This window comes from Drosophila melanogaster, chromosome 3R (assembly GCF_000001215.4).
Source record: "Drosophila melanogaster chromosome 3R".
Lineage (NCBI taxonomy): Eukaryota > Metazoa > Arthropoda > Insecta > Diptera > Drosophilidae > Drosophila > Drosophila melanogaster.
The window spans coordinates 4,804,279-4,817,899 of NT_033777.3; the positions used below are offsets into that span (position 1 = coordinate 4,804,279).

General features: G+C 41.0%; 4 protein-coding genes across 17 annotated transcripts in view; 2 read left to right on the forward strand and 2 right to left on the reverse strand.

Annotated features, from left to right (window-relative positions):
* Nucleotides 1-7,818, reverse strand: part of ctrip (circadian trip) — a 25,813-nt gene extending 17,995 nt beyond the window's left edge. For 6 of the 10 annotated variants that reach the window (NM_001202243.3, NM_001300233.1, NM_001300234.1 and 3 more), the window contains exon 1: nt 7,705-7,818. The gene's annotated coding sequence lies outside the window, so the exon portion shown is untranslated. Of the gene's footprint in view, nt 1-1,896; nt 2,186-6,393; nt 6,510-7,704 lie in introns of those variants that run through there. The other 4 variants (NM_001202246.3, NM_001202242.2, NM_001300232.1 and 1 more) reach the window with 4 other exon arrangements.
* Nucleotides 4,058-7,818, reverse strand: Hus1-like. 2 transcript variants are annotated; one of them, NM_001275338.2, is made up of 3 exons: nt 7,705-7,818; nt 6,394-6,509; nt 4,058-4,996 (listed from the first exon to the last, which is right to left on the reverse strand). In NM_001275338.2, exon 3 carries the CDS (start codon nt 4,979-4,981, stop codon nt 4,145-4,147), a length of 837 nt encoding a protein of 278 aa, NP_001262267.1. In that variant the 5' UTR covers nt 4,982-4,996; nt 6,394-6,509; nt 7,705-7,818; the 3' UTR covers nt 4,058-4,144. The 2 variants fall into 2 exon arrangements, with proteins under 2 accessions (NP_001262267.1, NP_477426.1); NM_058078.4 differs by lacking the exon at nt 6,394-6,509.
* Nucleotides 7,166-11,747, forward strand: Gmppb (GDP-mannose pyrophosphorylase B). 4 transcript variants are annotated; one of them, NM_001300235.1, is made up of 5 exons: nt 7,166-7,948; nt 8,982-9,330; nt 9,393-9,698; nt 9,961-10,495; nt 11,009-11,534. In NM_001300235.1, exons 3-5 carry the CDS (start codon nt 9,525-9,527, stop codon nt 11,407-11,409), a joined length of 1,110 nt encoding a protein of 369 aa, NP_001287164.1. In that variant the 5' UTR covers nt 7,166-7,948; nt 8,982-9,330; nt 9,393-9,524; the 3' UTR covers nt 11,410-11,534. The 4 variants fall into 4 exon arrangements, with proteins under 4 accessions (NP_001287164.1, NP_649498.1, NP_730877.1 ...); NM_141241.4 differs by lacking the exon at nt 7,166-7,948 and having other exon boundaries at nt 9,057-9,101; nt 9,241-9,330; nt 11,009-11,747; NM_169021.4 differs by lacking the exon at nt 7,166-7,948 and having other exon boundaries at nt 9,057-9,330.
* Nucleotides 11,748-12,039: 292 nt separating this feature from the next.
* Nucleotides 12,040-13,498, forward strand: BBS5 (Bardet-Biedl syndrome 5). The gene is made up of 5 exons (NM_141242.4): nt 12,040-12,150; nt 12,209-12,357; nt 12,418-12,613; nt 12,674-12,911; nt 12,965-13,498. The coding sequence occupies exons 1-5, from the start codon at nt 12,056-12,058 to the stop codon at nt 13,430-13,432; spliced, it is 1,146 nt and encodes a 381-aa protein (NP_649499.1). The 5' UTR covers nt 12,040-12,055; the 3' UTR covers nt 13,433-13,498.
* Nucleotides 13,499-13,621: the final 123 nt, after the last annotated feature.

Consider the following 13,621-nt stretch of genomic DNA (forward strand, 5'->3'; position numbering starts at 1 on the left):
ACGTGTATGAATGTAGAACCTATGATTTAGAGCACATTTGCCGAAATCGGCAAGTGCCTCACCACGATAGTTAGTGCACTCGTTCCAAACACCCAACCCAGAAAATACAATCTATCTACATTTATTAGTCTCTACTCGTATCTCTGCCCCACAAGTTTTTCACACCGAAAAGCGCTGACGAGAAAAATAATAAGCGAGGCCACAAATGGAAGCGCCTTCATGCACGCGTGTGGATGTGTGAGTATACTGTACATGTGTGTGTGCCAAGCGTTTTGCTTTGCGTGTGGCAGCTCGAACATATGGCGATTGCTTTGTGGTTGCTGGCATCGGTTGTTGTTGCCTTTTATTAGAAGTAAAAAACGTGAAACGTTAAGGGTCTTAAACAGGGCAGACTCATCAACTTTAGTGCAGTTAAATTACATTTCGCATCCCCATTTTTTACGAGTATACAAATGTAAATTCATTTTCAATAGATATGCAACATATTTGTCCAGAACTATCCAAATCGATAACTATATCCGCAACACAAGTACACAGTTTGTTTGAAACAAATAGGTGCCATTGTTGAATCTAAACAGCTTGCTCCAAATTCAATTAGATAAATACTTAAAAAACTATATTTGTAACGAAGTTTTATACTTAATAAAATGGAGCTCAAATATATTAGTTTAAAAATATAAGTTAAGTCTGCGCTAAAAGTCTATTGCCGCTGAGGGCAACTCTGTCAGACGCTTATGTACAAATGTTTGTCAACTACACGACAGTATGACAACCCTGGCCCGAGCATAATTGATAACAACTCGTGTGCTCATGTGGCTGTGCCCTACCTCCCCCTTTGAAAACCTTCTTAATTTCCCCTGTTCGTTATGCATTGTGCGTGCTGTGCTGTTGGTATTGTTTGTAACTTATTTAAATATCGTTGGAAAGAAGCAGTCAAGCGCATATCGAAGCTGGTCCCAATAGTGCTGCCCTAGCGAGTTTTCTGTATTCCCCATTTTCCGTTCCAGCGCCATGTCGACATTTTTTTTGTCTCTTTTCAACGTGTTACGAAACCTGCCTACGCACAGCTGAGTGTGTGAGGGAGATGGCCCAACTTTAGACAGTGGTAAAAAATCGAATATAAAAGTAACTTTTCATGTGTTTGATATGTTTCCGAACTTATAGCCCATTTTATAATTCTTATCATTCCTCTACTAATGTTAATTGACGTTTTAGATTTTCAGAAAATATATAAATTTTTTTTTTAAATTGTAAATATTTTTAAATAAAGAATATGATCTGTTTAATTTGGCGCAGTTTATTACTCAGTAAAACTTCGAATCCAATAAAGTAACAATTACGTAGTTGAATAAACGGACATAAGAACGCAATAGGAATGCCACCTGGCAACCCTATCTAGTGGGTGTTGGTGGAACTAGACATGCAACAATTTAACTCCGAAGGTTTTTTAGCCACATGGGAAATACTTGAGTTTTTAGAAGCAAGGTCAGCATAAAGCATTGTTGCCAGAGGGGGGATAACTTCAACGGAAAGCCAAGTAAATTATACCACATATTTTCAGCCTTTTACAACGCCTTATATGCACAAAGGAGCATATACACACGTTTAGGCACATGTGCACGGCTTTTATATGCAGTTATACACACACTTTGATGCATTTTTCACTGCAGAAATTGGAAGTGAAAATTGTTCGCTTAACTGAATATTTTGCATTTTATTTCACTTGATTTCATAGACTAAGAGCGATATTAAGATCTAAAAATGAAAAGTCGATTGAGGAATAGGACGAAACGAAAAGAAACACAAAAGGGAGCACACGGCGCTGCATGTGCGCGAAAGAGAGAGAACGAGGACAAGCGCATGACGACGTACACACTCACACACACAATGGCTTACCGAAGAAGGTGAAGAACAAATAAGTTTTAGTATGTACAACAATATAACAAAATCAAAGCGAGGAGTAAAACTTAATGCATACACAATTTGAGCGATTTGCATGCCCTGGCCACTGAGTAATCCGATTTCTTTCAATTTCGGTCTAACGCAACGTGATAATATTCGAAGTTATATAAACAGCAGCAACCTTTTCAATTTGTATGTACCAGTGGACCCCGAGTATATAAAAAATACAGCCGTTTGCATTATTTTACTTTTCAGCTGTGCACGCACTCAAATCCAACACACGAATGGAACAGAAGCAGCAACGGCAGAAAGTCAGCGCTCGGCGAAAAATGGCGACTGAGAGCGAATGAGTGGAAGAGATTAAAAGAGCTACTTGAGTGTAAGAGAGCACAACTGCTCTCAAACCAATATTGATATAGGTAGGGCGCTTAGGAATGGTTTGTGTAAAACATATAAAAGCCACAATGCAGTTATAATAAACAGTCTAATTTAAATCAAGCTACCTGGACACTGGGAACAAATCACTCAAAACTACTCGAAAACAGGTCACTCAACCCCCCGAGAATGAGGTCAACAAACTCTCCCTCTCTCTTAAAGGCTTTGTCTTAGCCCATCACCCTGCATGTGTGTCATTGTGCTACCCTAAATAATTTAATCTCAAGAATATACAACTAAATTGAAATTCATTATTTGCTTCTTAAAATGGCCCAGTGTCCATATTAAATTGAGTGGTGCTCATTGCTTATCTATTTCAGGTGCCTCTTTCCCACTATTCGCCATCTCCCATTTATCCCTCTCCCTATTGTGGCATACCTGTGTTTCGTATCGACTTTCATCACCCACTGCGATCAGCTGATCGTGTGCATAAGAACGGCGAGGGGAGAAAATGTATGAGGTAGTTACAATAACGATTCTAATAGGGTCGCTCGCTTTACCAAAAGCGTTCAGCTGAGCTCCTCGAACCAAGTATGTAGGTATGTATGTATGGTAACATATATATGTACATACATACGTTATATGTATACGAAAAACGAAGTAGGGGAAAGCCTCAAACCCGAATACAAAAAACCTTGTAGGCGAATTTTTGTGCGATAATATAATGCAATAAATATTTAATATTTAATGTGAAGATTGCTTTATTACTCTTACAAAATCTAACAATTTTAAACAATCATTATCAATCACTAAAATATCATATCCCTTCTCAAAATAACAAAAACGTCTCAATTATTCGATTAGGGTCGATTTTTGAATGGAAAATGGTGGTGCACAAAGGGTAATCACCTCCTCAGTCGACTACTTGTACACCATATCGATGTAGACATCCTTTTTAAACTTTCTGATAGGTTCAATCTGCTAGCATAGCCTTATTAACAAGAAATAGTTTTATGAAAAACCAAAAATCTAAGTACTTACAAGTGTATTTTATAGGTACGTACATATGTATGTTTGTTTACATATGTATGTACAAATGTACCATATGAAGTGGAATCATCAGTAAATGCAAGCGAACTGCAGTTGTGTGCATGTTTTCGAAATAAAATTAAAAACCAGTAACGCTAAATAGTAAATATGCATGGATACACGCTCTCTCGGCCACACATGCACACTCATGCAAGTGCATGGGCAATCCAGCTGAGCGAGTAAAATAGAGCCTCTGAGAGAGAACGCGAAATGGGGCCACGGCTGCTGACGAATGTGGGACAGGCAGCGAAGAGCGACGATAAAAAGAGCCGCCCCAACTTTCGTTCACTGATAAGGCCCGATATCGTTTAGGCAAACATTACTACTTGCAAACGACGTGAAAGGTTGCTTCTCTCCAAGAATTATTAGGTACATTCAAAAATGTATTGAAGATTTTTACTCAACATTCAAGTAATGCATCAATAGCCAAAAGGGTCCTAGCGAACTAAATTTTAAAATAAATATGCAAGAAGAAACAAACAGCGCTGGTAATGTGTTTTTATATACATACATATGTAAATAAATAAATATGACCCGCAGAATATCGTAGAACGTGTTCAATCCTGCTAGATTTACTAACAAGAAAAATTCTACATTAGTTGTAAAAGAGATAATTGTTCAAGCGATAACGCATGATGATGCGGATAGGGTCGCAAAAAGATAATTTAAATTAACATCGACGAGTTTTTCTGGAAAAGAATTAAGTGAGAACGTTTATTACACCTGAATACATCAAGTCGCATTTATTACAGCTATGATAAACATACCAGCTCTTAGGCTACATACAAACAGCTGGCAGAATAGAGTGCAGAACCACATCCTGTCGTACATCGATCTGCAGATGGATGGAATGCTCACGGTCAATGCCAATAGTCAGTTCTTCGTTAGGGAGTTGAAGTGCTCCAAAGAAGGCCGAGGCTTTCCTTGAATCCACAGAGCAGGACGCTTCCTGCTGGGATCCTGACACAGTTCGAATTAGTAATTTCTGGAATCGACTAGTCACAGTGGACATTTCAGAGGTGGCTATTACATTGAGCTCTCCGTCCACGTTGACCTGAAACTCCAGGCTGGGTGATATATTCTTCAGCTTGTCAATGAGACTTTTGAGCAATCTTAGGCTTGGTAGGCCCAAAGCCAACTGTGAGTTTGGAACTCTGGGTACAACGTAGGCAGACCAATCGCTGCCCGGGATTATGGTCACTGGAACATCGTGCACCACTTCACGGGCTTCTGTTGAAGACGACGTAAGCACCGAGGCTATTACCGAAATGCACGGAAACTGAATTCTTTGAAGCTTCAGTTTGCAGCTGTTTACGCCTCCACCACGAAGCACAGATAAAGCTCTTCCGAGATTCGCCGAAGACACGCCTAGAACTATGTACTCCTGATCCGGGTGAGCAGCCTCCATGCGATACTCCGGAAAATACTCCTCAGCTGTAATTCCTGCCCAAACCAAGGGCGATGCAGCGGAGCTCTGATCCTCGTTCACGATAAAATGCATCTGCCGAGAGCCCAGAATCATCACACAATCTTTCGCCAGCTTGGTTAAAGTGGCCACAATGGCCTGGAACTCTTTCATGTACAGCGGATCCTGCATCAGTGCGCGGAACTTCATCTTGTCAGCAAAGAACTGTACAAGATCAGAGCAGGATCGTAATGATCAGGAAATAAAGGGAGAAAAAAGAACAAAAAACAGAGTCAAGCCGGGCAACCAAAAACTAAAAAGGCATCCAAATCTACGCAGCGTTCCCTTAGGGTTGCCGTTCGCTAAATCTCAAATATTATACAAAATAGTTTTCATTTTCCATATAACCATAGCGCTGAGACTGAAATCTGGGCTATCCAATAACTGTAGAATTCGCAATTGTTAAAAATGCAACAATGCATAATGGTCATTGCAATATTTTGATTTATTATAAAAATCGATTTGTATGGAACAGGGGAAAAAGAGCTAACCCAAGCTCAATATTTCAGATGTTCAACAGTTTATAGTACACCCTAATTCAGAGGAATTGCATTAAATGCCATTTGTTAGCACTAATCCTATTTGAGACGACCCAATCAGTCAGTTGATATTTCGAATAAACTGTTTTGCCATTCTCGTAATATTTCATTCTTAGGAATTACACGGATTATTTATTTTTTGATCGGAGTCATTTACGTCCCACTCACTTAACATTTTAGGTAAGTCTTGGATCTGGGATGGACGTCATCTGGGTCAGCAGACGAAGCAACCTGATCAAAGGGTTCTAAGTTGGGATGAAGACGACGAATACGAGACGACTTCGGGACCCCTTTTCGGGTGGTTAATGAGGTGTGTGGACTACGGCACCAGAGGGAGGGGATGGGTCGGTTATCCGACTTGGTCTCCACTCGTTCTCACTCTTTTCTTTTCTTCTCGAGTTCGAATTTTTGAGTTCAATGTACAAAGGCGCACACACACACGGGCGCCAGCGAACCCACACACACAGCACACTCGCTCGTCCATCGCACATACACACGGCGAATGATGAAAACGGAAGAGGGAGGGGGAAGGGAAAGAAGAGCCAGGCAAACAAAGCGCAGAGCGAGTTCCGAGTTGTGTTTTGGCTCTTCTTTTCATTTATTTATTTGTATTTTTGTTGGTGGGCGAAGCGGTGAGCAGAGAGCAGGCTAAACGAAACGGAGCTCGACGAAATGAAGCACGCAGTCAGATACAAAGACTGCCTCGTTCTCCTTGCACACAAAGTCATCAAACGACAGACAGGATTTGTACGGCTCAAGTGTAGGGGCGGCTCCAGGGTTGGCTCCCGGGGCGGGGAGGGTGTTGCCAGGGGGCTCCGGGGGCGGAAATCAAATTATATCCCGTCTAGGGGGTCAAAATATTTCCTTTCGCAGTTCAATCAACCTTCAAGGTTATTGATAATGAAAATGAGCTCAAACGTTTATGCGTGGCAGAGTGGTTAGTGGATAACAAGAAATTTGGCAGTACCTCAGCGATTTTCCATTTGCTTTTAAGAGTTCTTTCAGAAATGAACTGGTACTTACCATATTTTGTTCTTTCCATACACATGGGTTGTTTGAGTTGCTGTATAAGTTGACAAAGCTAGTAATACTATGGCATCAGGAATGAAGGAAGCATACAAAAACTGATGTAATAATCCCTAAAATTCAGAAAAAGTACGTCACTGAGTTCTCCGGGTTGAGTTTTGTTCAGTGCAATGAGGGCTATTTTATGACATTTAGTAGGCCTTTTAGGAAGGGCAACTCTAGCTCGCACGACAGTGCTGCCTATTTGGCAATCAGCTGTTTATTTTTTCTCTTTAAAAATTGACCTATGACGTCACAGCAGCATAGCGAATTTCACAAAGAAGCGAAAAAAAATAATGGCTACACAAATATGTATATATATGTATCTGCTTTCTTGCTGAAACCCTCGCGTCATTGAAACGTATCTAAACGTATGTATCTATGTACATATGTACGTTAACAATTAAATATTAAAATTCAAACAAATGCTGGAGAGGGGAGGAAAGAATATTAAAGTGCTGAAAAGAGGCCAAAAATTGATCAGAAAATAAATATGCTGAGAATAAGAAACGTGATTGCCTTGCAGTCTCACTCACTAACTCACACACACTCACTCTAAATACATACATACATGCTAGCATGGATGGAGCACCACCCGCTGAAGTTTGCAGCATAAATAAAAGAGAAAGTAAAACTAAACAAGATGCGCTCGACCCCCACCCACCCCTTATCAAATAAAAGAAAATACCAACTCGAATAGAATAAAAAGACACACATACGTATTCATCAGTGGATAACCTACACGAAAGACGATCAAAATTGATTTGCGAGAAAATTCTATTCGTAAATTTATCAACTAACTATTTGGAAAATCATTCATTTGGAATTGTAATCACCTATGCACTTTGGTATAAGCTTTTCTGTGCACATTTTCCTGGAAAATGAATGAGACTCCTCGGCAGCCATTGTAAAAATCAATATTGGAGATTGCCCTCAGAAAAAAGTGCACTTAAACCCAGATGTCACTCAATCAAAAACTTCTAATTGGGAAAGCACAAATTTACCACACTTTTCCGAGCCTTCGAAAGGCATAAACCTTCACAAATCGGTGGGAAAAAGTAATAGAGGAAAATACAATTCGGTCGACATTTTGTTTTCCGTCTCGCTGGTGCCTATTTGAAACGTAAGCGTGTGTATGTGTGCGTATGTGTATCTCGTCTGAGCTCGGAGCCCCATAAAATCAGTGGTCAAATTACTTCTTCGTATCGCCATAGGCTCGCCTTTGCAAAGCTTTTTGGTCTCCATGGCGTCCGCAGCAGTCGCACTTACCTTTCAACCAAATGCAGAAGTTTTCTCTAAGTATGCACAGTTTTTATACACTCAGCAATTTTCACACGCGACGGAAAACAATGTGCACCAGTGAGACCGCGTCTTGCTACGAACGACTATCGACATCGAAAACCGATAACGATACCGATGGGGAATGCTTTGTTTATTTGAATGTGAACGATGCATTTGGGGCCTTCCGTTACCTTCGCCGCAGACCGCATTTGGTTTGTAGGCGATATGCATGGTAATTATAATTATAGTGATTTAATTAATTACAATTATAATTGTATTAATGTATACAGAAGTATACTTTATACATAAACTTACATTGAGTTGCGTTTTCAAGAATAAGTATTGCGAAACTTTTAAGTAAGCTATAAAAAGCTGAATTTCTACTGTACATTTTAGGATTTTCTTTTTGATATATTTTGAAATGTAGGGAATAGTCAAAACAGTAATGCCGTTGAAACCTTAGAAACCATCAACCCGTTTTGCTCTCTACAATATTATTCGGGAATGCTCCGGTAATCGAATTCGTAAGAAAATTTTAATTTGTAAAACGGCCTTTTAAAAAGTAAATGCCTTTTTTATATCAAATCAGATCTTATTAACTAAGGGGAAAAAATAGTTTGCTGGTCTATTGATATTTATTAATTGATGTTTATGTTCCACATCACCATAAGATCATTTTTAGACTTAGTTATATTAAACAAAAGTAATTTCTGACCCCACCTGAAATTTGACAAACAAAATTTTGCAGTTGGCAACAAAAAGTTTCGATTTGGCAAGTGTTCATAATTATGTCGACAAAAGCTATCAGGAAGACTGCTATACTATTGGTGAAACAATACAGTATAAACAGTATAAATGCATATAAGATGTAATGAAAAAAAATTCGTAATTAATTTAAAGGAGGGTCGAAAGTACTGTTCGTAAATAATACTATTTAATTTAATTACTTAAATGGACAAAGTGCAGTGCGAACATCGGAACTAAAACTGTGAAAAAATTGGTCGCTCCATTGTCTGGAATACAGCTTAGACATCTGTTTCCTGTTTACAAAACATTCCGATCGCAAAAATTCCGCGAAAACCCGAGCACCTAAAAACGAAGTCGAAAGATTTTGCCAAATCGTAATCGAAAAAATATTACTATTACCGGAACATGCCTGATTGTGGTCTTTAGATAGGTTATTTAATTTAAATTAAACTGAAAAGTATTTTTTAAGATTCTTCAATTTAACAAGAAATGAATTTTAATAAATTTTATTAATTTAGCGTAAAATGTTCGGTGGAATCCGGCTATCAGCGCTGCTGCGAGTGGGACGAAGCGCAATCATCGCCATCTTCCGATAGTGTTATCCCAACTTTGCCAGCTCGGTTTTTATTTACTTTCCTGTGCGGCGAGTTTACTCATAAAACAAATGATAATAAAATACACAAAGACCATATTGAATGTTCAATGACAAGATCGATATTCCTAAGCCTTGAAAACGTCCATCTAAAACTAATAGAAACTATTATTGTTTTGGGACAGGCAAGTGCATCCAACCAGAAGCACAAAGGTTCTTATCACGAAAAAAGACAATTCCAAAAACAACAACAAGGAAATAGATAGCGCAACAAGGTGAGTAAACAATAAACTAAAGACAACCAACTGAGTCACTCACTTGCCTTCGTCGATTGCAGTTGTTTGACCGCTGAAACGGAATCTCGTTGTACGGAGAAAGTCTCGAGAACTTTAAGGTGTGACGTGTCGCTCGCTTACGGACTATAGAAACCGGAGAACGGAAAGGAGGCGGAAGCGGAAGCGGAGAAGTGATGTGTGGAAATCCAGCTGTGGGAAACGGGACGAGGGCGTTGATTCTGGTCGGTGGTTATGGGACCCGGCTGCGACCCCTGACCCTCAGCACGCCCAAGCCACTGGTGGAGTTTGCCAATAAGCCGATTCTTCTCCACCAACTGGAGGCACTCGTCGATGCGGGATGTCGTCAGGTATATCCAGTTTTTTAGACTAATGACGCCCAAACTGCCCCATTGCTTAGGAGAATGGAAATATGGCACATCATTCTTAAAACAAGGTTTTTTAAACACCTTTGGATGTTTAGAAAACAGTTGATCTTGTTCCATATTGGTTGCCGTTGCCAAATTTAGGGAAGACGGTTACATAACACGCTAAGAATCAAATCAACTTCCTCTAAAAGAGATTATTCTTTTGTTTTATATTTCTAAAATAATGCATACTTCTTTCTCGCAGGTTATTTTAGCCGTCAGCTATCGAGCCGAGCAAATGGAAAAGGAGCTTAAAGTCGAAGCCAAGAAACTGGGCGTGGAATTGATCTTCTCACACGAGACGGAACCCCTGGGAACAGCTGGACCTCTGGCCCTAGCAAAAACGATTTTAGCAGCCAGCTCAGAGCCATTTTTCGTGCTCAATTCGGACGTTATATGCGATTTTCCATTTAAACAACTAGTGCAATTCCATTGTAATCACGGAAAAGAAGGCACAATTGTTGTCACAAAGGTCGAAGAACCATCCAAATACGGAGTTGTGCTGTACGATGAGAACGGCTGTATAAAAAACTTTATTGAAAAGCCACAAGAGTTCGTTAGCAATAAGATCAATGCCGGCATTTACATCTTTAATCCCTCCGTGCTTGACCGGATCGAAGTTAAGCCCACATCAATAGAGAAGGAGGTGTTCCCTGAAATGACGCAGCAACAGGAGTTGTATGCAATGGATTTAACTGGATTCTGGATGGACATCGGACAGCCAAAAGACTTCCTAACCGGTACGACAGACAGAATCACTCGTTTGCTCGCTCAATCTTGATTGCCTAATTGGTCTTATCGCTTTGAAAGCAAATGTGGATGTCGTTGTTAATTGTGCTGTGCCTTTTTACCCACCCGGCTTTCGGCTTTATCTATTATTGACATTCCTGGAACTATAGCTAATGTTTGATAGAACGATTTCTTTTTAAATGAAGTGAGGCTCATTAGGCCGATAGTGGGCGATGGGAGAAACCAAGTAGAAGAGTAAATTGTTTGTTGGGTTCATGTGGATGCGATTCACGACTTATGAATACATGTACTGGGACGATACATTGCTGTCTTACTTACTTACTTACTTACTTAACTGCATAGGATCTAAGTAACGCTCATCAAATATGCGAAGTACACTGGCAATAGTCAGTTTCTTAAATGTTTTTTGGTCACCATTGAACGTTAAAAGTGAAGGCTATTGAATGGGCTTGAACACATCGACTTTATCGCTTTACTTATTGCACCATTTTATTCCTTTTCAGGCATGTGTCTGTATCTAAGCTCGCTGCGCCAGAAGCAATCCCCCAAGCTGTACACAGGCCCTGGAGTGGTGGGCAACGTGTTGGTGGATCCCACGGCCAAAATCGGCGAGGGTTGTCGCATAGGGCCTAATGTAACCATTGGACCGGACGTGGTCATCGAGGATGGCGTGTGCATTAAGCGCTCGACCATCCTCAAAGGCGCCATCGTTCGCTCACACTCATGGCTGGACTCCTGCATTGTCGGTTGGCGTTCTACAGTTGGCCGTTGGGTTCGCATCGAAGGCATCACCGTGCTAGGCGAGGATGTAATCGTGAAGGATGAGCTCTACATTAATGGAGGCCAGGTCTTGCCCCATAAAAGCATTGCGGCCAGTGTCCCAGAACCGCAGATCATTATGTGAGGCGGTGGCCCAAATCATAAATTGTAAATACAATCTATTTTTGTTCAGTTCCGCCGTTTCGGTATTCTATAAAGGTGCCTTTTGCTGAACTGCTCTCACCTACGATTTGCAATATTGACACTATGAAAAAAAAGAATAACATTTCCAGCAGTTAGCGTTGCTAACTATTTATAAACGCCAGCTCTTTCTCCTTCCCTGGCGAAGGGGGAAAAACTGACTTATAGTTTAAGCTTAATCGCGTTAGTTGAACGTTTTTGTACTTTGATAAGCGAAGCATTAGTTATACTCCTAAAATTCTATACGTTAGTCAAATATATTACATACGTATTTAAAAAATTAAAAGATTGGGCTTTTATTATTGGGCCTCTTCCGATGGTGGGATTTAAAATGTTGTGTATTTCCTAATTTCATGATTTGATTTCATATTAAGTTCAAGTTGTTCTTTGGAATTTTACTTTCTCAATAATCTAAACATCTGTACATCGATTTTTAATTGGCTGTTTGAGTTTTGGTTTAAGCATTTCGCATTCGGCCTGGGAATTTATGTTTTCTTGGTTTTGGAATTGGTTCCTGGACTAAAGGTTGCCTAGCAACCGTTTAACCAGTGGATTTGCACCCCAACAAAGACGTTAGTTGTCTCGGAAAAATGTTAAAGTCGCTAGCTCCGATCGAAGGAAACCAACAGCCCGTGCTGCAGTTGCTCTGGGAGGACAAGGAGGTCAAATTTGATGTGCCTCAACTGTAAGTAGACGCTAATTTAATTGGTTTTTGGACCCTCAATTGGAGAGATTCGTTTCAGGCACAAGAACCTGCGGAGCGGAGAACGAGTGCTCGACTACATTTACCACATCGAAGACAGCAAAGGAAATCCGGGGGACACTGGTCGCCTGATGGTAACCAATTTGCGAATTATATGGCACTCGCTGGTCCACAAGAAGTACAATCTGTGTAAGTTCTTGCAGTTCTGCTACCATCCCAATGAACTTGAAATTACATTTCCCTAAGAAGCCATTGGCTATGCTCGGATTGGCAACACCAACACTCGGGTAGTTCATATGCACTCCAAAGCAAGGATAGCCAGCCAGGCCCTCTACATCCTGGCGGTAAGCAACGAGACCCGCTTTGAGTTCCTTTTCACCGACGTATCTGGGGAAACGTCGCGTCGCGATCAGCCGATCTTCGCCAGCGTGTTCGACGTATATCAGTGAGGAAATCCGGATCAGTACAATTCAAAAGTGTCCTTAAAATTGATGTTTATACTCAGCCTTTATCAGCGTACTTATCTCTACCGCGACCTGAAGCTGCGCGGAGCCATCGTTCAAGCGGGTCAACTGGTTATCCTACCAGATGAGGAGGTCTTTAGCCATGTGCAGGGCGTGTGGAATTTGTCTAGCGACCAGGGCAACCTGGGCAGCTTCGTGGTAACCAATATTCGGCTGGTGTGGTTTGCAGATGCCAACGAGACCTTCAACATCAGTCTACCATATCTACAGATTGAGAGTGTAATCTATCTAGACCGCAAAAGGATAAACTCACGAGCAGCTTCTCATTACAGCTTCGCGTTCGGGAGTCCAAGTACGGACCTGCTTTGGTAATCCAAACAGCGGAAACGGGAGGAGGATATGTGCTCGGATTCCGTGTCGATCCCGCCGAGCGGCTAAACGAGTTGTTCAAAGAGCTAAGCTCGCTGCACACAGTTTACGGCGAGCATCCCAACTTTGGCATCCAATACAATGCGAATGACGCCAGGCGGCGATTGGAGGCGGCTTCCGAGGAAGCTGCGCAGGCCTCCCAGATCAAGGTGGATAACTTCGAGGAGCTGGACGAGCGGCAGGAGCGGGAGATCAACACCAAGCTCAACAGCTACCTCGCCGAGGGCTGTTTGGGAAAGGTGCCCAGTCAGGGCGAGAGAGCTCCGGTTTACTGCAAGGAGCTGGGCTTTGCCATGGAGCCAATTGGGGATGGCTACAAATTGCAAGACCTGTGGAATGTTATGCCCACCAAAATGGAAACGATGGAATGAATATGTTATAACCGAGAATGTTGATTCATAGTCATTGGAATAAAATATGAAGTTGTGAATAAAACGAATTGGACTGGGGTTTGTTTCCATTTGCTCCCATTGCTTTGGTAATTCAGTAAAAGAAAATTAAATTATTTTACAGTCAAAGTAAGCATATAAATTTTTAGATGGACTAAAGGATTTATAGCG